Source organism: Coregonus clupeaformis, chromosome 31 (genome assembly GCF_020615455.1).
Source record: "Coregonus clupeaformis isolate EN_2021a chromosome 31, ASM2061545v1, whole genome shotgun sequence".
Taxonomy (NCBI): domain Eukaryota; kingdom Metazoa; phylum Chordata; class Actinopteri; order Salmoniformes; family Salmonidae; genus Coregonus; species Coregonus clupeaformis.
In genome coordinates, this window is record NC_059222.1 from 38,859,617 (window position 1) to 38,882,052 (window position 22,436).

At 47.5% G+C, this 22,436-nt stretch overlaps 1 protein-coding gene across 4 annotated transcripts in view; it reads right to left on the bottom strand.

The window, feature by feature from the left end:
• The window catches only part of LOC121547702 (dynein axonemal heavy chain 17), a 122,841-nt gene that overhangs the window by 64,583 nt on the left and 35,822 nt on the right, over nucleotides 1-22,436 (bottom strand). For 3 of the 4 annotated variants that reach the window (XM_041859099.2, XM_041859098.2, XM_041859100.2), the window contains 13 exons: nucleotides 18,139-18,299; nucleotides 12,262-12,418; nucleotides 12,045-12,149; nucleotides 11,747-11,904; nucleotides 11,411-11,549; nucleotides 11,021-11,248; nucleotides 10,391-10,528; nucleotides 10,051-10,183; nucleotides 8,044-8,171; nucleotides 7,691-7,839; nucleotides 5,802-6,084; nucleotides 5,220-5,393; nucleotides 3,637-4,010 (listed from right to left, as the gene is read on the bottom strand). In XM_041859099.2, coding sequence (XP_041715033.2) covers nucleotides 3,637-4,010; nucleotides 5,220-5,393; nucleotides 5,802-6,084; nucleotides 7,691-7,839; nucleotides 8,044-8,171; nucleotides 10,051-10,183; nucleotides 10,391-10,528; nucleotides 11,021-11,248; nucleotides 11,411-11,549; nucleotides 11,747-11,904; nucleotides 12,045-12,149; nucleotides 12,262-12,418; nucleotides 18,139-18,299 — 2,327 coding nt within the window. Of the gene's footprint in view, nucleotides 1-3,636; nucleotides 4,011-5,219; nucleotides 5,394-5,801; nucleotides 6,085-7,690; nucleotides 7,840-8,043; nucleotides 8,172-10,050; nucleotides 10,184-10,390; nucleotides 10,529-11,020; nucleotides 11,249-11,410; nucleotides 11,550-11,746; nucleotides 11,905-12,044; nucleotides 12,150-12,261; nucleotides 12,419-18,138; nucleotides 18,300-22,436 lie in introns of those variants that run through there. The other variant, XM_041859101.2, reaches the window with a different exon arrangement.

Genomic DNA, 22,436 nt, shown 5'->3' on the forward strand with positions numbered 1-22,436 from the left:
CATCTCTTCCCTCTGCTCAATCCTTCTCCCTCCAATCTCCTGATTCTGCCTCCTCAACCCTCCTCTCCTCCCTTTCTGCATCCTTTGACTCTCTGTGTCCCCTATCCTCCCGGCCGGCTCGGTCCTCCCCTCCAGCTCCGTGGCTTGATGACTCATTGCGAGCTCACAGAACAGAGCTCCGGGCAGCGGAGCGGAAATGGAAGAAAACTAAACTCCCTGCCGACCTGGCATCTTTTCACTCCCTCCTCTCTACATTTTCTTCATCTGTTTCTGCTGCTAAGGCCACCTTCTACCACTCTAAATTCCAAGCATCTGCCTCTAACCCTAGGAAGCTCTTTGCCACATTTTCCTCCCTCCTGAATCCCCCCTCCTCCTCTCTCTCTGTGGATGACTTCGTCAACCACTTCGAAAAGAAGGTTGACGACATCCGATCCTCGTTTGTTAAGTCTAATGACACTGCTGGTCCTGCTCACACTGCCCTACCCTATGCTTTGACTTCTTTCTCCCCTCTCTCTCCAGATAAAATCCTGCGACTTGTGACTGCAGGCCGCCCAACAACCTGCCCGCTTGACCCCATCCCCTCCTCCCTTCTCCAGACCATCTCCGGTGACCTTCTCCCCTACCTCACCTCGCTGATCAACTCATCCTTGACCGCTGGCCATGTCCCTTCCGTCTTCAAGAGAGCGAGAGTTGCTCCCCTTCTCAAAAAAACCAACACTCGACCCCACTGATGTCAACAACTACAGACCAGTATCCCTTCTTTCTTTTCTTTCCAAAACTATTGAGCGTGCCGTCTTTAGCCAACTCTCTTGCTATCTCTCTCAGAATGACCTTCTTGATCCAAACCAATCAGGTTTCAGGACTGGTCATTCAACTGAGACTGCTCTTCTCTGTGTCACGGAGACTCTCCCACTGCTAAAGCTAACTCTCTCTCCTCTGCTCTTGTCCTTCTAGACCTGTCTGCTGCCTTTGATACTGTGAACCATCAGATCCTCCTCTCCACCCTCTCCGAGCTGGGCATCTCCGGCGCGGCTCACTCCTGGATTGCGTCCTACCTGACCGGTCGCTCCTACCAAGTGGCGTGGCGAAAGCTGTCTCCGCACCACGTGCTCTCACCACTGGTGTCCCCAGGGCTCAGTTCTAGGCCCTCTCCTTTTCTCCCTATACACCAAGTCACTTGGCTCTGTCATATCCTCACACTGGTCTCTCCTATCATTGCTACGCAGACGATACACAACTAATCTTCTCCTTTCCCCCTTCTGATAACCAGGTGGCGAATCGCATCTCTGCATGTCTGGCAGACATATCAGTATGGATGACGGATCACCACCTCAAGCTGAACCCTGGCAAGACGGAGCTGCTCTTCCTCCCGGGGAAGGACTGCCCGTTCCATGATCTCGCCATCACGGTTGACAACTCCGCTGTGTCCTCCTCCCAGAGTGCGAAGAGCCTAGGCGTGACCCTGGACAACACCCTGTCGTTCTCCGCCAACATCAAGGCGGTGACCCGCTCCTGCAGGTTCATGCTCTACAACATTCGGAGAGTACGACCCTGCCTTACACAGGAAGCGGCACAGGTCCTAATCCAGGCACTTGTCATCTCCCGTCTGGACTACTGCAACTCGCTGTTGGCTGGCCTCCCTGCCTGTGCCATTAAACCCCTACAACTCATCCAGAATGCCGCAGCCCGTCTGGTGTTCAACCTTCCCAAGTTCTCTCACGTCACCCCCTCCTCCGCACACTCCACTGGCTTCCAGTTGAAGCTCGCATCCGCTACAAGACCATGGTGCTTGCCTATGGAGCAGTGAGGGGAACGGCACCTCTGTACCTTCAGGCTCTGATCAGTCCCTACACCCAAACGAGGGCATTGCGTTCATCCACCTCTGGCCTGCTGGCTCCCTTCCTCTGCGGAAGCATAGCTCCCGCTCAGCCCAGTCAAAACTGTTCGCTGCTCTGGCACCCCCAATGGTGGAACAAGCTCCCTCACGACGCCAGGACAGCGGAGTCACTCACCACCTTCCGGAGACATTTGAAACCCCACCTCTTTAAGGAATACCTGGGATAGGATAAAGTGTTCCTTCTATCCCCCCAAATTGTAAAGTGGTTATCCCACTGGCTATAGGGTGAACGCACCAATTTGCGAGTCGCTCTGGCTAAGAGCGTCTGCTAAATGACGTTAATGTGCCCTTGAGCAAGGCACTTAACCCTAATTGCTCCTGTAAGTCGCTCTGGATAAGAGCGTCTGCTAAATGACTAAAATGTAAATGTAAATGTAATCTCAGCTTGTTACCTGTATAAAAGACACCTGTCCACAGAAGCAATCAATCAATCAGATTCCAAACTCTCCACCATTGCCAAGACCAAAGAGCTCTCCAAGGATGTCAGGGACAAGATTGTAGACCTACACAAGGATGGAATGGGCTACAAGACCATCGGCAAGCAGCTTGGTGAGAAGGTGACAACAGTTGGTGCGATTATTCGCAAATGGAAGAAACTATCAATCTCCCTCGGCCTGGGGCTCCATGCAAGATCTCACCTCGTGGAGTTGCAATGATCATGAGAACGGTGAGGAATCAGCCCAGAACTACACGGGAGGATCTTGTCAATGATCTCAAGGCAGCTGGGACCATAGTCACAAAGAAAACAACTGGTAACACACTACGCCGTGAAGGACTGAAATCCTGCAGCGCCCGTAAGGTCCCCCTGCTCAAGAAAGCACATATACAGCCCCGTCTGAAGTTTGCCAATGAACATCTGAATGATTCAGAGGAGAACTGGGTGAAAGTGTTGTGGTCAGATGAGACCAAAATCGAGCTCTTTGGCATCAACTCAACTCGCCGTGTTTGGAGGAGGAGGAATGCTGCCTATGACCCCAAGAACACCATCCCCACCGTCAAACATGGAGGGGGAAACATTATGCTTTGGGGGTGTTTTTCTGCTAAGGGGACAGGACAACTTCACCGCATCAAAGGGACGATGGACGGGGCCGTGTACCGTCAAATCTTGGGTGAGAACCTCCTTCCCTCAGCCAGGGCATTGAAAATGGGTTGTGGATGGGTATTCCAGCATGACAATGACCCAAAACACACGGCCAAGGCAACAAAGGAGTGGCTCAAGAAGAAGCACATTAAGGTCCTGGAGTGGCCTAGCCAGTCTCCAGACCTTAATCCCATAGAAAATCTGGGGCGGGAGCTGAAGGTTCGAGTTGCCAAACGTCAGGCTCGAAACCTTAATGACTTGGAGAAGATCTGCAAAGAGGAGTGGGACAAAATCCCTGAGATGTGTGCAAACCTGGTGGCCAACTACAAGAAATGTCTGACCTCTGTGATTGCCAACAAGGGTTTTGCCACAAAGTACTAAGTCATGTTTTGCAAAGGGGTCAAATACTTATTTCCCTCATTAAAATGCAAATCCATTTATACAATTTTTGACATGCGTTTTTCATTTTTTTGTTGTTATTCTGTCTCTCACTGTTCAAATAAACCTACCATTAAAATTATAGACTGATCATGTCTTTGTCAGTGGGCAAACATACAAAATCAGCAGGGGATCAAAAACTTTTTTCCCTCACTGTAGTAGGATCAAAATAGTGATTGTAGTTATGTTGTGGTTGACTAGTCAGTGGTTGTGATCGTACCAGTGTCCGTGGTCCATGTGCTGGCGGATGAGTGTGTGCGGAGCCACAGTGAAGTACTTGTCGACCTCAGGCATGTTCATGTCGTCTATGAAGTAGATGAGACTCTTGCTGCCGGGGGGGCCATAGTTCCGGCCTGCCTTCTTCTCCAGGGGTTTCTCAAGGATGGCCTGCAGCATGGCCGAGGTTGTGTAGAAGTTGAAGGGGACAGACTGGACCACATAGTAATCAGTGCTGAGGCCGCGGAGCTTGTCTCCCATCAGGACTGACTTGCCACTGCCCGCGTTGCCCACCAACATCACAGGACACTTCCTCTCCATCAGTTTGTCCATGAAGTAGCGGATACGGATGGTCTCAGCCGTGTGAACCAGAGACGCCTGAGAGGAACAGGAGACAGAGGGTAAAGGTCAGCAGAATAACTCTCCAAAATCTGGTGCTTAGTAATCATCTTAAGCTGACAGTCCCCGAAATCGGGCACTAGAATTCCTTTAAAAAATATGTATATGTTTACATGACTTATTTGATTGATTTCTCACTGTTTTATAAGTCAGAAGACAGCCATCCAGACCTTACTAGGACCATGTAAACGTCCTCTGTCGAATAAACTTGTATTTGCCTCCCTCTGGTGGTCGGCTGCACCATTACATTGATTTATTTCACTTCACTGCAACATTACATCAAAGCAGCTCGACTGCTTTATTTATTATTTTTTTTTTTTTTGTCATTTAGCAGACGCTCTTATCCAGAGCGACTTACAGCAGCAATTAGGGTTAAGTGCCTTGCTCAAGGGCACATCGACAGATTTTTCACCTAGTCGGCTCGGGGATTAGAACCAGCGACCTTTCAGTTACTGGCACAACGCTCTTACCCACTAAGCTACCTGCCGACTGCTTCATGGCACAGACATGGCAAAGCAATAGCAGAATTTGTCTCAAGCAGGCGGATCGAAATACATAACTGTCATAGATCTACGATAAAGAATGCGACCTACACACTTTCTTAAACCTAAAATAAGTAAAGAAGTAATTTTGTGTGGAAGTCAAACATTTGTTTTACGTCGGAGGCAGACACATTGCATATGCTCAGAACGACAAAATCAATCCCTTTACATAGCCCTTCTCCCCTTGTCTGTAGGCGGGACACATGCTATTTAAATGGCCCAAATGTTAGACATCCAGAAATTTAACTGATTTTGACTAAAGTATGAAAAGGCTTATTCATTCACAAGTTTTATTTATTTAATCATATCTGTATATGTTCTATTATACTTCTATTGTGTACTAGATCATATGGGTTGAAAGGTGTGTTTTATTCAGACATAAATAAACTATTCCAGGTGAAAGCCAAAGGTCATAGCTTTCTGGGGGGTGGGACACACACACACACTACTACATTCATAAAATATTGCCCTCTTGCTAGATTGATGACTAAAGCCATAGCTAAACATTGCAAAACGGCTGTCAGCTCAATTAACTCTCCAAAATCTCAATTTATTGTTGCAGAGCACCTCATAGCAAAGACAAACTACAATGTCCTAAGAGTCCTAGGAGCTAAGAGTTACTCCACGTGTTAGACAGGACTCTGACCTGCAGTGGGAGGTCTGGATCCAGCTGGAACTTGGGGACTAACTCTGTCCAGGGCTGGAACTTCTTGGAGACTCTGTCAATGTAGTAGTCAAACACAGTCCCTGCAGACGGGAACTTGATGGTCTTAAACTCATTCACCCACCACTTACTGAACTCCACACGGTAGTCTGTCAGCTACGGACCAAACACACACAGAGACAGAGACAGAGAGAGAGAGAGAGAGAGAGAGAAGTTAGGTTAGACAGAACTCTTGAGTGTCACTTTCCTTCACTGGTTCATGGAGAGTCTGCATTTTGCACTGTAAAAATGTTACCCTGGCTGCATCTGAAATTGCATGTTATTCCCTATACAGTGCACTACATTTGACGAGGGCCCTAGAGGGGTGCAGTGACCCCCTTTGGACTCAGAGATTTTTGTGTTCTTGAACACCTGTAACTGCCATTTCCTGCAATCTTTTTACTTTATTTTTTATTTTACATAGTGGCGCAGCCAGTCCACAAGGTGGCGCAGCACTCCTCTTACATTATTTGGGGAGAACCCTGCACCCCTTGAGAATGAACGTAGTCCTGAGTGGGTAGCTACCTGGTCCTGGAACATGGCCCCTCCAAAGGCCCAGACGCAGGCGAACACAAAATAGAGCTCGTAGAGTTCTTTGTTGGAGTCGGGCGGGGTGTTCTCAGGCACCAGTAGAAACTCCATGAAGTGGAGCAGGGTTTGGACCAGTGTGACCTCTGGGATAGGAGTGATCTTCTTGAAGCCGAACTTGAGCTTCTCCAGACAGGTAGGCAAGTACTTGTCAAACAGGATGAACAGGTTGGCTTTCTCCGACTGGACCTCTCGCTTCTCGATCCAGCTGGTCACCACCCTGAAGGAACACACAGACAGACAGGACACAAGGTCACTCAGGTCAATAAATGTGTTGCAGGTTTAGGGTTAATTCCACAAATTAATGGATTCTAATTCAATTCCCTCTCCCTGTAAATTCCATTAAATTCAATTCAAATTCCAGGTCAGACTTTGAATTCAGAGATAATTCAATTCTTCTGAATTCCAATGTTAGGTAAATTCCAATAATTCAATTCCCAATGAAATATTATCCCCAACAATTCCACAAATTCCAATTAATTAAATTCCCTCATGCTTTTAGGCTGATCATGTCACAGAGCCCTATTGTCCCTGTTCAAAAGTAGTACACTATATAGGGAACAGGGTGTCATTTGGGACACCAACCAAGGTGTTCAATTTAATGTACACTACATTACCAAAAGTATGTGGACACCTGCCTCTCGAACATCTCATGCCAAAATCATGGGGATTAATATGGAGTTGGTCCCCCCTTTGCTGCTATAACAGCCTCCACTCTTCTGGGAAGGCTTTCCACTAGATGTTGGAACATTGCTGCAGGGACTTGCTTCCATTCAGCCACAAGAGCATTAGTGAGGTCGGGCACTGATGTTGGGCGATTAGGCCTGGCTCACAGCCGGCGTTCCAATTCATTCCAAAGGTGTTCGATGGGGTTGAGGTCAGGGCTCTGTGCATGCCAATCAAGTTCTTCCACACCTATCTTGACAAACCATTACTGTATGGATGTCACTTTGTGCACGAGAGCATTGTCATGCTGAAACAGGAATGGGCCTTCCCCAAACTGTTGCCACAAAGTTGGAAGCACAGAATCGTCTAGAATGTAATTGTATGCTGTAGCATTAAGATTTCCCTTCACTGGAACTAAGGGGCCTATCCCAAACCATGAAAAACAGCCCCAGACCATTATTATCCCTCCACCAAATTTTATAGTTGGCACTATGCATTGGGGAAGTTAGAGTTCTCCTGGCATCCGCCTAACCCAGATTCGTCCGTCGGACTGCCAGATGGTGAAGCATGATTCATCACTCCAGAGAACGCATGTCCACTGCTCCTGAGTCCAATGCCGACGCTTGGCATTGCGCATGGTGATCTTAGGCTTGTGTGCGACTGCTCGGCCATGGAAACCCATTTCATGACGCTCCCGACGAACAGTTCTTGTGCTGACGTTGCTTCCAGAGGCAGTTTGGAACTTGGTAGTGAGTGTTGCAACCGAGGACAGACACATTTTACGCGCTTCAGCACTCGGTGGTCCCGTTCTGTGAGCTTATGTGGCCTACCACTTCGCGGGTGTGCCATTGTTGCTCCTAGACATTTCCACTTCACAATAACAGCACTTACAGTTGACCGGGGCAGCTCTAGCATGGTAGACATTTGATGAACTGACTTGTTGGAAAGGTGGCATCCAATGACGGTGACACGTTGAAAGTCATTGAGCTCTTCAGTAAGGCCATTCTACTGCCAATTTTTGTCTATGGAGATTGCATGGCTATGTGCTCGATTTCATACACCTGTCAGCAACGGGTGTGGCTGAAATAGCAGAATCCACTAATTTGAAGGGGTGTCCACATACTTTTGTATATATAGTGTATGTGTAGGGAGGTACTGACGGGCTCCATCCCAGGTCAGCAGAGTTGATGAAGAGGATTCCTGCACGGGACACGGTGGCTGGAGTGGCCGTCCGCAGGTCCTTAATCTCAAACACCAGACGCATGGTGGAGTTAAGAGGGATGCGCTCATTACTGGCCAGAGTCAATACCTACACAGACACACACACGGGGTTAGGACCATATGACCTGAATACACCACACAAACACACACACACACACACACAAGCAGTCTCGCCTCGCTGCCAAAATCCCCAACCTGGAGGTGTTCCAGATCACCCTGAGGAAAGGACACGCCATCCCAAAACCTCAAGGTACACACACACACACACACACACATACACACACAGACAGACCTTGTTGTCGTCCATGACAGTGTTGAGGGATTCGATCCACATAGGGTCGATGTCTCCGTCCAGTACGATCCACTTGGGCCCATCATGGCTGATGAGGGCCAGATCTCTCATCACACAGGAGAAAAGACCTGAAACCAGCGTGGCACACAACATTAGACAACAACCAGACAGACTCCAAAATAGGCTTGTCACCATACCAACATTTTACAAACGATATGATACCAGGGCAAGTATCACGATACCAAGTAGTATCACGATACCACGGTGGGGGAAAAATCTGTGGCCTAGCATCCTGTTCGCCCCGTCCCCCGGACGCTTGTTCCCATTTTCTAAACATTCTCCAAAAACTGAAATTCACACTTCTACTCAATACAACACATTGAATTTAACTTCCCATTGTTCAGTGTATAATTGAATACTGCATAGAACGGCTGATTTGCTCATATTTGCAAAGGCCTACCTGTGATTTGGCTAGAGGAATGGGAGGAAGGAATAAACAGTACATCAGTGGAGGCTGCTGAAGGGAGGACGGCGCAAATGGCTGGAACGGCGCAAATGGAATGGCATCAAATACCTAGAAACCGTGTTTGATACCATTCCACCTATTCCGCTCCAGCCATTACCACGAGCCCGTCCTCCCAAATTAAGGTGCCACCAACTTCCTGTGATATACATGCATGATCTTGATATACATGCATGATCTGCATGTCATTGTGTCAGTCAGGGGAAAACACTGCATGAAACCTTGTTTACTCTTCAGTTAACATAGACACACACTCTCTCTGTCTCCCTCACTCTCATAAACACACCACTCTCCCTCTCCCACAAACACACACACACACTGCTCCCTACTTTTAAAACGTTAGGCACTAAACAGAATTTAAGGTGCACCAGAAATAAATAGATTTTTGATGTAGTTTAGGATTACATTAGGCCTATATGAATCCTATCTTTTGAAGCACATCTCATGGGTAGCAGACCCATTTCATTTCTTCCTGTGCCAATCAAATTTACCTAAACCTACTGTCAAATTACCAGGATGTTAGCTAGCTAGGTAACATGAATGAACAACATTGTTGGTTATCAAACCAATAGTTAGCGACCCGGGATTAGTTTAAAACGGCCTGCGACATGGTTTGTGTGCGATTCCGGATAGAAATAAAAAAAGGCATATCCGGTAATATGGGTCATATTGAACCGTTTAGGCTAGAGACAAGCAATTTTCTTTGCTGTAAAGCTGCAAGCATGCCTGTTGCAGTGCTCCATTTTCCCTCTCTGACACTCAGAGGCTGCATGACAGTGAACTTGCAAAGTCTACTTAGACTGGTCTGTCCTCTTGGTTATAACAGGTGATTAAATTATACAATGTATCAACATTGCTCGCTTTGCACGCTGCTCCAATGTAACAAATCTAACAACAAAAGACTTATCAGGATCTGGGTCTGCATCCCGGCTAAATTATATATTTTTTTAACTGACGGAGGAATAGACGTGCGTGAAGAGCGGACGGAGAGAAGCATGTGAGTGAGGGCTGGTATGGGATGCAGCTGGCTGATTACAGCTGCTACACGTGATATGTGCATGAAAGTGAAGTGGATATTATTGGACCTGCCCATACAAGAGACTAGTGGCTGTTGCTTAAATGCAACTGAATTCATAAACCAAACTGACTTTAGAAACATTATATAACAGGCGCCAGCAGGTTCTTTAGAATGGTAGGGATGAAAAAGTCGGTAGTATCATATGAAACGGTACTACGGTAGTCTAAAATGTTGGTATCATAAGTATCATGACGTTTTGGTACCGTGATATTACCGTGGTACTGGTATACCGTGCAACACTACTCAAAAACACTTCAACACTATTAACTCAGGTTGTACAGATGGGGCCGTGTGCCTAGAACTAGAGAGAGAAGTCCAGATGCAAAGCTTCTTTACTTAGTGTGTTGTTAGGGCTTCATTGACTACACATTTCAACTATATTATAGCCTCACTAGTTCCATCGTACCGTCCTTCCACTCTCGGGTGGCAGGGTTGATGATGCCAAACAGCTCGTCACAGGTGACAGCCTTGGGGTCCAGATCCACGATCACCGGCTTCCTCTTCATGTTCTGATAGGTCTTATTCAGCGAGCGCATCACCTGGAGACACAACACAACAGTGTTGGCTTCTAACCGAACAGAATATTTGTCTCCATCCCACCCTTTTCCCTATTTAGTGCACTACTTCTGACCAGGGCCCATAGGGTGGCATTTGAAATGCACACTCTTTCCAGACATTTGGAGTCAGAAAAATATAGAAAAAGAGTGGTGCACAATAGAGGTTAGAGGGATGAGGGTTTATGGTACCTTGGACTTGCCGGTGCCGGCGTTGCCGATGATGAAGACGGAATGTCGGACGGCCAGCAGCTCTTCCAGCTGAACCACCTTCAGGATAAAACTGTCCTCCGCCTGCAGATTCAGGTCCAGCACTGACTGCTTCACTACCTGATACCACCCACACAACGACTATCTCAGTTACAGATGTAGGATCTTTATTTGAGCCAGTTTGCTACAGCAGGAAAATAATCCTGAAGCAACAGGAAATGTGAATTATTATGTGGATTATAATGAATGGACATTTTTTGTAGGGGTTGATATATTTAAGGGAAAATCAAGTCTGACATTTAGTGGAAATTACAAATTTCAGAAGCCTTTTTAAACCACAAATACACTACAATTGTTTCTGCATTGCAGAAACGTTATCCTGCAACAGGGTGATCAAATTCTGATCCTACATCTGTAGCATCAGAAACTACTTTTTTAACATAGACAACTGTAAAAAAGTATTTTTTTGCTACAGATGATACACAGATACTGTATAAACACAGGTGTACATTTATATGAATGCTCATGTTATTTCTGCCCTTCCCACCTCTGTCATGTGCTCTGTCTAGCTAAGGAGAGGCAAGTGTGTGTGTGTGTTTGTGCGTGTCCGACCTTCTCAAAGTCCAGGTCTCTCTTCCTGGGGACGTCCAGAGCAGGGAACAGGTCTCCGATCAGTCCCAGGAACACAGGTGAGTCGTCCATCACGATCTTGGGGACGTTGAAGTCTCTTAGAGCTCTCATCAGGACCTGGTCCTCCGGGCGACCCGGGTCTCCTCTCTTCAAAGAGCCGGCCACCACTAGCACGGACTTAATGGCACGCAGACCCCAGTCATAGTGGTCCTGTACACAAACAAACACACACACCACAAAGGAAACTATGAAGATGTTTTAAAGAGATGGTGAGGATGTAAAATCTCTGTGTTGTGAGCAGACAGCAAGGCGAATGAAGGGTGAGCAGGATGAGAGTGACAGTGTATTAAAGCAGTGAGGTAGCTACTGTACCTGTTTGGAGAGCAGCTCTTTGCAGAGGGTGTAGAGGGTGATGAACTTCCTGGCCAGGACTCTGGCGTCGATGAAGCCTTCAGCCACCAACATGATCTCACAGATTAACTCAAAGTCCGGCACCACCATGGCACATGGCCTACAGGAGAGAGACACTCAGGTATGAAGACAAGTAAGGGCAAGAGAGAAATATTTGGTGAAAGAGTGACTGAGAAAGAAACAGTCTGCGAGAAAGAGGAAGAAAGAAGATAAAGAGATGGTGACGCAGACAGAAAGAGAGAAAGAGAGTTTGCGAGATAGAGAGGCAGAGAGAGAGATCCACTATGTGTATGGTACCTGAACAGAGCCTTGAGGTTCTCCGGTAGCTCTGCACGGCCGGCGTAGCCCGGGTTCATGGTGATGAAGGCTCCCACGGTGGGGATCAGCTTGATGGTCTCACCCAGGAAGTTAAAGATTATCTTCTTATCTCTGATAGCGTCCTGAACAGACTTCACCTGGAGGGGGGGGGGGGGTCAGTGTCACCATGAGAGAGAGAGATAGATAGAGGAGGGAGAGAGATAGGGGGAAAGAAAGAGAGGAGGGGGCGAGAACTAGAGAAGTATCTTAGGGGGCGAGAACTAGAGAAGTATCTTACCTGCACAGCGATGACAGACAACACCTCCACTGAGATTCGGTTGAACTCATCAAAGCAGCCCCAGGCCCCAGTCTGAGCCAGACCCTTATAGATGTCTCCACAAGACTGGCAAGACAGGACAACATAAGGCCCAATAAAAAACCACAGCAGAATCTATTGTATGCTTGAATAAGATTACATTTTTTGGCAATATAAGAAGTCTGAGCAACAGATTCACCTTGTAATCCATCTGCTCAGAGCAGTTGAATACATAGACCATGATGCCGAGGGCTCGGCCCAGATCCTTGGTGGTCTCTGTCTTCCCGGTACCGGCAGGACCGGCCGGAGCCCCACCCATGATGAGATGGAGAGACTGGGTCAGAGTGATGTAACACCTGGGAGAGAGACAGAAACTCTTTACATGATCACTCACACAACAGAACTGTACAGAACGGAGTGAGACATTATGGCAGTTTGTCATTTTTGGGACAAACTGTGATGAGGTGATGTCAAAGGAGTCAGGTGCAGGAGGGTAAATCACAGAATAACAGGCTTTATTCCACAATTACAGAGTTACGCAGAAATGCGTCAAAACACTCTAGGGCACTCTCGCATCACCTCAAGTATCAAACACCCACACTAGTTCAGAGCCCTCTGCTGCGCACTGTACCCTACCCATCTACTTTCCCGATCACATGGTAGTTCCCCAGTGTAAGGCGCTAGTCGATTAAGACGTAGTTTGGAACTTTATGGACAGGGCATTCTCACGCCGTCTAGGCATTTCATTGGTTCCCCTATCCATTCCACTCCCCATCAGAGCACTTGATAGTCGACCATTAGGGTCCGGGTTTGTTCAGGAAGTTACTGCACCAGTCACCATGATTACCCAGGAGACTCATTGTGAGCAGATCACTTTCCACTTCACCCGCCTCCTCGAGTTTCTTATTTGTGAAGGCAGACGCATTGTCACGGCTGTATGACACAGAGGAGAGGCCCAGAGACAACACCCCCATACTCCCGGCCTCCTGCATTGTGGCGCCGGTAGTATGGGTGATGGACGCGGATATAGAGCAGGCATTACGCACAGATCCATCTCCACCTCAGTGTCCAGCTGGGCTGCGGTACGTGCCTGCTCTTTTCCGTGATTGTCTGATCTACTGGGCACACTCGTCACCCTCCTCTGGTCACCCAGGTATCGGTCGTACAGTGCGCTGCCTGACCGGAAAGTACTGGTGGCCAACCTTGGCTAAGGACGTGAGGGTGTATGTCTCCTCCTGCTCAGTGTGCGCCCAGAGTAAGGCACCTAGGCACCTACCAGCGGGTAAGTTACAACCTTTACCAGTTCCACAACGACCATGGTCTCACCTAAGTGTTGATTTCCTGACTGATCTTCCCCTCTCCCAAGGTAACACCACCATTCTGGTCGATGTGGAATGCTTTTCCAAGGCCTTCCGCCTCCTTCCTCTGTCCGGTCTCCCCACGGCTCTGCAAACTGCGGAGGCCCTGTTTACACACGTCTTCCGGCACTACGGGGTACCAGAGGATAGTGTCTGACTGAGGTCCCCAGTTCACATTCCAGGTCTGGAAGGCGTTCATGGAACGTCTGGGGGTCTCGGTCAGCCTGACCTCTGGGTTCCACCCAGAGTCTAATGGGCAGGTGGAACGTGTAAATCAGGATGTGGGTAGGTTCCTGCGGTCCTACTGCCAGGACTGGCCGGGGGAGTGGTCGGTGTTCTTGCCATGGGCAGAATATGCCCAGAACTCTCTCCGCCACTCCTCTACTAACCTAACGCCATTCCAATGTGTTTTAGGTTACCAACCAGTTCTGGCACCGTGGCCCCTCCGCCTGCCCTGCCGGAAGCTGAGCCCGCAGTTTGTGGGGCTGTTCAAAGTCCTGAGGAGAATCAACGAGGTCACCTATAGGTTATTACTTCCCCCTGATTACCGTTGTGATGTCACGAGAGGCTGTGTCCTGGAGGGACGTTACATCCCCCTGAGGTGGCTGCAAACCCAGACAGCTATGGCTCCATCTGCTGGTATGGTCGGGAACTCCACCCCTCTATGGCCAATCTTCCCACGCAGCTGAAACAAATGAGGAGCTGATGAGCTGAAGGTTTGGGAACGGAAGAGACACAGTCTCCAACCTGGGCTCTCTGGAGGACAAGAGTGCTGCACGTCCACTTCCATGAGGAATATAAGGATTTGGAGATACTTACCTTTGGGAAATACTCACCTTTGGATATGCACCTGTGGAAATACGTGAGAGACATTTGGAAGGACTTTTTGCTGGGTTGGCCACTAGCTGCAACGTGGACTACAGTAAGGCTGGGGAAAAGTTATCTGAGCGAGTGAGAATTATGACTTTGGATGTGGAAGAGACATCCCTGAACTGTTAACCCTTAAAGAGCCACAAGAGAACAGAATTTTGTTATATTTTCGTTAATTTCCCAAGACCTATAATAAAATCCTTGTTTTGTTTGAACCTTGTCTCCTTGCACTACTTGAGCAATCCCGCTGAAAGCTGTGTAGCCTCTCGTGACGTCACAGATGGTGGAGAATACGGGCACGCCAAGCGTTAATAGTGCATGTCAGAGGAGGATACCGAAGGTTTGATCACCCAGTTTTCCAAGTTGGCCGTAGGCTCCCGCCGACTGAAATGGAGGACATATTGAAAGCCCTTGTTGCTGGCCAGCAAGCCCAGATGCAAGCAAACGTGGCTCTCTTGGAGGAGCAAAAGAAAGCCAACCTTCTGAAGGCAGAGGAATTGCAGTTGCAGAGACAGAGGGTGGTCCAAAATACCCGCCCAATAAAGGCAAGTGACTTTATATCTAAGATGGGAGCTACCGATGACATTGAGGCATACCTGCATGCATTTGAGGCCACGGCCACTAGGGAAGCCTGGCCCAAGCAACAGTGGGTTGGTCTGTTAGCCCCCTTTCTAACCGGGGAATCGCTGAATGCTGTCCGGGACCTGGGCCCTGACCAGGTTACTGACTATGATGCCCTGAAGTCTGAGATCCTCAGCAGATATGGACTCACAAAGTTTGGTATGGCCCAGCGCTTTCACAGCTGGACCTTCCAACCAGACCAACCTCCTCGGGCGCAGATGCAGAACTTGTCCGAACGCAAGGAAATGGCTGGATCCGCAGAGGAATACAGCAGCGGCGGTGGTGGAGGCCGTTGTGGTGGATCGTTACCTACGCGCCCCTGCCTTATGAGGCAAAACGGTTCATCAGTCAACAGGCCTTGACCACGGCTGATCTGACCGTGGAAGCTGTGGAAAAGTACCAGGCCACAGCGGAGATGCTGAATGCTTCCCGAAAAGACCCCAGGAGTGCGGCCCCACCACAAATGGGAAGAACCCGTCCAAAGGACCCCAAGGTCTCGAACCCAGCCACGTCAGGACTTATCCCGGCTCCAGGGGGAGCCAGAAACCAGGCGGGTCCAAGAAGAGTACACCAGGAGGGGGAAACTCGACAGTGTTACCGGTGTGGGGAGATGGGACATATCTCCTGGCAGTGTGGGAAACCAGCCGATGAACCTATGCCCACTGCGGAGTCCTCCAGCTCAGCACCCACACACCGTTTTGCCTCGCTCTTGGGAGTCGTAGATGGCGGCCCAGATCGACCCCCCCACCTGCCCGGTAACTGTGAATCACCATGATGTGGGAGGCCTTACTGGATTCTGGTAGCCGGGCCACCCTGGTGCGTAAGGATTTGGTGGGCCCAACGTGTCTGACCCCGGGGAAAGTCCTCCCAGTTTCCTGTGTCCATGGGGACACCAGAGAATACCCCATTACTGAACTTACAATGACCAGCACACGGGGAACCATACACACGACGGCGGGGGTGGTTGATTCCCTCCCCGTCCCTGTCCTAATTGGACGAGACTGCCCAGCCTTTTACCCACTCTGGAGAGAGTCTCAGGAGAGGATAACCCGAGTACCTCGGAAACGGAGAGGCAAGACTCATCCTGGGAAGGCTCCGGTGCAATCCTCCGAGTTACTCACTCCCGCCCGGGCTCTGATAGGGATGGCAGGTGCCCAGACCGACACAGAGACGGAGCTACAGAATCTGGACAAAGAACTGTCTGGTCTGAAGGGGACCGCTGAGAGGTATCGTTTGTTAAAGCAACAGTTATACATGAAGACAGAAGAGTTAGATATCCTCCAGGCTAAACTCCAACAGAGCTCCTTCCCTAAGCAACAGGAGGAGCTGGAGAGGCTGCGCAGGACCATCGAGGAGTGTGAGGAGACCCTGCCAGTAGTAAGGAGGTCCAGAAGAAGGCAGAGGAGAAGTACAAGGTGTTGGAGAACAAGATGAAGAATGCGGAGGCAGAGAGAGAGAAGGAACTGAAAGCTGCTCAACAGAAGCTAAACTCTGCTAAAACCAAGGCTGATGCGTTCAGTAAGAAACTCAAGGAGAGACAACAGGAGGCTGAGTCCCTGGTCCTAGAGTTGGAGGAGTTGAAGAGAGAGCAGTCTGGCAAGCACCACGGCAATGCGGACGCCCTCTCCCGGCGTGATGCCTTCTTCGCTGCCTTTACCCGACGAGGACGCCGGTCCCGAGGAGGGGGGATGTGTATGTCACGAGAGGCTGTGTCCTGGAGGGACGTTACATCCCCCTGAGGTGGCTGCAAACCCAGACAGCTATGGCTCCATCTGCTGGTATGGTCGGGAACTCCACCCCTCTATGGCCAATCTTCCCACGCAGCTGAAACAAATGAGGAGCTGATGAGCTGAAGGTTTGGGAACGGAAGAGACACAGTCTCCAACCTGGGCTCTCTGGAGGACAAGAGTGCTGCACGTCCACTTCCATGAGGAATATAAGGATTTGGAGATACTTACCTTTGGGAAATACTCACCTTTGGATATGCACCTGTGGAAATACGTGAGAGACATTTGGAAGGACTTTTTGCTGGGTTGGCCACTAGCTGCAACGTGGACTACAGTAAGGCTGGGGAAAAGTTATCTGAGCGAGTGAGAATTATGACTTTGGATGTGGAAGAGACATCCCTGAACTGTTAACCCTTAAAGAGCCACAAGAGAACAGAATTTTGTTATATTTTCGTTAATTTCCCAAGACCTATAATAAAATCCTTGTTTTGTTTGAACCTTGTCTCCTTGCACTACTTGAGCAATCCCGCTGAAAGCTGTGTAGCCTCTCGTGACGTCACACCGTATTAACCCCTCGTTTCACGTGTCTCTCCTCAGGCCGGTGGTGGCTGGTCCACTCCAGGAGTCTGAGGTGCGGGAGGTCCCTCCACCTCCTCTGGACATCGAGGGGGCCCCGGCGTACTCTGTCCGTTCCATCCTGGATTCGAGGCGTCGGGTGGGGGGCCTTCAGTACCTTGTGGAGTGGGAGGGGTACGGTCCGGAGGAACGGTGCTGTGTCCCGGTGAGGTATATCCTCGATCCCTCCCTGTTGCGGGAGTTCCACCGTCGCCATCCGGCTCGCCCTGCTCCACTTCCTCGTGGCCGTCGCGCTGGTGGAGCTGTGCGTCAAGGGGGGGGGGGGTACTGTCACGACTTCCGCCGAGGCTGCCTCCCCTCCTTGTTCGGGCAGGCTTCAGCGTTCGTCGTCACCGGCTTACTAGCCACTGCCGCTCCATATATAATCATTCCATTTGTCTTGTCTTGTCAATTACACACACCTGGTTATATCCCCTCATTAGTCCGTGTATAAGTGTTCCCTCTGCCCCCTTGTCCTTGTGGGTGATTGTTTTATGTGAGTTGAGTGTAGCTCGGTGGAGCTACTCGTACCTTGTATTGCCGGGGTAGATTATTCCCCTGTGCCTGTATTATGTTGGAGCTACCCGTACCTTGTTGTCGCTCTCCAGCGCAACTGTGTACGACGAAATAAACTCTGTATTCTGTGATTTACCCTCCTGCACCTGACTCCTTCTAATCACACTCATCACAGCGGCAGTGGCTAGAAGGCCGGTGACGACGAACGCCGAAGCCTGCCTGAACAAGGAGAGGTGGCAGCTTCGGAGGAAGTCGTGACACAAACTGAGTATTGAAGAGGAAACATCCTGTCAAGATAAAATGTGAAAATATATATTTTGATGGATTAGATAGAATTCATATGAGCTGAGCTGTGATTGGTCTGTGCACCTGTCAGTCAGCGGGGTGATGACCAATCGCGGGGTGTTTCCCAGGTACTCGTAGGAGTATCTGAACAGGGCATCACAGATGTTGGCGAAGCAGTGCTTGTTATGGTCATCCCAGCGATGCCTCAGCTGAGACTGCCACATGAACGCCCCGACGTTATCAATCTAGAACAAAAACACAGAGACAGAGCATATAGTCAAACACCAGAGACCCTAGTCAAAACACCAGAGACCCTAGTCAAAACACCAGAAACCCTAGTCAAAACACCAGAGATCCTGGTCAAAACGTTGAGTGGCAAACAAGTTGAGCCCCTCCCCTCATCATCAGGAGCCACTCGAGCATGCTGGTCATTCTCGAGCATGCCGAACTTCCTCACACTCTTGCAAGTAGGGGAATGCAGTGAGATATCTCACTCATAATATCAGAGAACCGGGGTTATGCAAATAACCTTAAGTTATCTTTCAATTATTAGTTTCGATATCTCACATGTGGGATATGGCCAACTCCCATATCGCAAATGTGCTCTCTTTCCGAAGCCAGGTAGTCTCAACGTATCAACCATCAGAGGCCCCAACACTGAGGACAGTATGTACCAAAGAACGCGCAGTGACGTCTTGCCGGTAGAACCTCATAAAAGTATGAGGGGATGCCCAACAAGCCGCATTGCAAATCTCCTGCAAGGAGATGCCCTTGAACAGTGCCCTAGATGTAGCCATACCTCTGGTGCAGTGAGCACTCATGCCTTTTGGAGGCTGTAACCCCTTGATATTATAGGCCAATATAATAGCTTCCACAATCCAATGTGATAACCAGTCGTAGTGTCGGTTCTGATCAAGATGTGACAATTCCGAAGGGAGGGTAGAAAGTGTCTCAGAGAAAGAAACACTGTCAGCAATTCAAGGTAATTTATGTGAGCAATGCGGAGTTGTGGGGTCCACACTCTGTTTATTGCATTCCCCTCGTGAACTGCGCCTCAGCCCGTGAGTGACGCATCTGTCGTCACCACTACCATTAGGGGAGTGCCAGAAACGAAGATCGAGGGGCTCTTCCAGTGACTGAGAGCCGAGAGACATGTGGAGGTCACCTTTATCTGACGATTGAGGTGACGCCATGTACACAGATGTTGGGCAAACATGTTGGGCAAACACGTTGGGCAAACACCCAGCGTTTCTCATCCGCTCTCATCCTCAGTAGACCAAGAGGAACTACTGAGATGGTCGACGCCAGGGGTAGAGTCAAACGCATGAGAATGGGAAGGGTTCAAGGAGCAAGGCCAGTCCAGACCGGACCAAATATGAACCAATCATAGACTTATTTTGTTGGGTCAAATTAAGGCCACTACGGACTGGACCAAATCTGAACCAATCATAGACGTCTATGTTTCCCAAGTTTGAACAGCACAGTATAGCATAGCACAGTACAGTAGCAGGGCTCGACATTAAGGCTTGTCCGGGCCAAGTAAAAAAATTGTCGGACAACTAGAATATAGATTTCAGTTGTTACTCAGATCAGAATTGCATCAGGCATCGGCGCTGCCGCAGCGCACAGCAGGGCAGTGCATGGTTGACATTCTGAGTAAATTGCCTATATTCCTATTTGCTATAGCCTATTTCAATAAATATGTTATATTTACACAAAGCAAAAGAACAACGTAGACAGAGCTAAGAGTCTCACCAAAGCAGCGCAAAATATCTGGTCAGAAAATCTGTTGTGGGTTTTTTTCTCTCTCGAATGTCGGATGATCTGGGCCAATAGCCAAAGTCTATTTTTATCACGGACACTCCAGTGTGTTATTGTTTTTTGGGGGAGGGGGCAAGTGACTTCAGCTTTCGGACAAGTAAAAAATCTGTCCTACTTGTCCAAAGGACAAGTGGCTAAAAAAGTTAATGTCAAGCCCTGAGTAGAGTGCGGTACAGTATCATACAGTACCGTACTGTACCATACAGTACAGTTTAGTCTAGTACAGTTAAATATTTTGTCTTGCCCATTCACCCTCTGAATGGCACACATACACAATCCATGTCTCAATAGTCTCAAGGCTTAAAAATTATTCTTTAACCTCTCCTCCTCTTCATCTACATTGATTGAAGTGGATTTAACAAGTTACATCAATAACGGATCATAGCTTTCACCTGGATTCACCTGGTCAGTCTATTGCTAGGTTTACATCCAATTTGCGACAGATTTACATGCGAATATTCTAAAATTCGCATTTTCCCACCAGATATGTGTTTCCATCAAATTGACTTGTTGCAGATAAAAGGCTGTGCGTGATGACGTAGTGCACATAAAAATACCTTTAAATTCCCTTGTACCAAATAAAAAATACAAGTTAAATGGGTTTCAATCCCATTTTCAACTCTACTGATGGTTTTCTCACAATAAATGTTGCGTTATATAGCGAGTGTGCCCACTCTGGTATTGGCACGTGCAGATACAGTCTGCTCGCTGTTGGCTAGAGCGCACGTATAGCCTACATTATGAGATTATTATGGACAAAAGAGCGAGATTATTTGTATTTGTCAAACGGCAGCCAAGCATTGATGATCATGCATTTTCACCACCCTGTGAAAATAAAAATAACAAATGCTTTCCCGACGAGTCGTAGTGGGAGGACCACACAACATGTCATCGCGTGACTCCCAAGTTTACTTCAATGTGATGGTTATTATATCAATATTTGCACATAAAAGCATTTCCACCGACATTTCTAGCATAATTCATTTTACAGACACAAAAAGATTCCACCTTGTCTAGCATATTTTGTTTAATTGACTGATATAGAAATTAAAATATATACAGGTAAAAAAATTATGACTAAATGTTCCACCCTTAAATATAGTTGTGAAATGTTCTTGTTTTAAGTATGATTAGTACTTTCTTTTTGTTTTTTGTTTTTTTGTTGTTTTTTTTGGGGGGGGATGGATCAGCTTAATATTGCAGATAGATTGTATCTTCTATCAATGTAATTGTCTGCATCACTTCCAATCCCCCATGTTTATTTTTATTTTTTATATATATATTCCCCTTTATTACTTTTCAACCCCACCATCCTTTCCCTACTTGGAGTAAATTAGTGAACAACAACGCCCAGGCCTCTACTTCCGGTCTATACTTACTATCTACACCTTATGGACAGAGTTAATTTTACAATAATTATATATATATATATATATATATATATATATATATATATATATATATATATATTAATTTTATTTTTTTGCTCCTGAACCTCTTCTACTCTCAACCTCTCCGATCATTTTCATGATGTCCATCCGGTTTGCTTCTAAATGCCATATCTTTCTAACTGTGCTCTTTCCCAAAAGCTCCCAACATACAACCTATATACTTATTATGGACACAGTATGCTTACATTATTAGCTATCTTTGTTATTATTTGTTGTTATTTGTTATTACCCATCCTTCAACTCTATTCAATACCTCCCATCTATCTCTTAACACCATCCATATAGGATTTCTATTTGCCATATATATTTCAACCGTACTGTGATGTTTTACAAAAGTTCTGAACCTTTCTATTCTCATTGCTTCTACAGATTGTGAATTAAAAATAAACATTTTTGCTAAAAGTATTATTATATTATTGATTGATTGACTATGACTTTTCAGATCACCCAGTAATGCTATCTGCAAGGTTAGTTCCAGGTAAATATTGCAATCCTTTAGCCATTCCTGGACCTGTGTCCAAAAACAAGCTACAAATGGACAGAACCAAAACAAATGATCTAATGATTCTATCTCTTCACAGCAAAATCTGCAGAGCTGGGAAGATTGTATCCCCCATATAAATAACATTCTATTGGTAGCAAGAATTTTATATAATAATTTCAATTGAAAGATTCTAATTTTTGAATCCGGTGTCGCTTTTGCGTGTCAGTTCATAAACACTATGCCATGGGATCGGTACGCCAAAGGTCTCTTCCCAACTATTTTGCAATCTATATGGGACGGCTGTCAATCCTTTGGTCCTTAAGTGAAACTGATATACTTTTTTATTTATCACAGTTTTCCTTAACCAATTATGTTCTTTAATGCAAGGCCGACAGACAAGTTCCTTACTTTCTCCCCCTTCAACTTTCCTCTTCCACTTTTGCGGTAAGGCTGCAATTATTTGGTTGTAATTTTGGGTAGAGCAGACATTTCCATATGTTTTTGTTAGCTGCATGTGCGACATAACTCCACCAGTCCTACCGATGATATCATTTACGAAGATTATACCTTTTTTAAACATTCTGTCAAAAAATAAAGGTTTTTTGTCAATTAGTATATTTGAATTA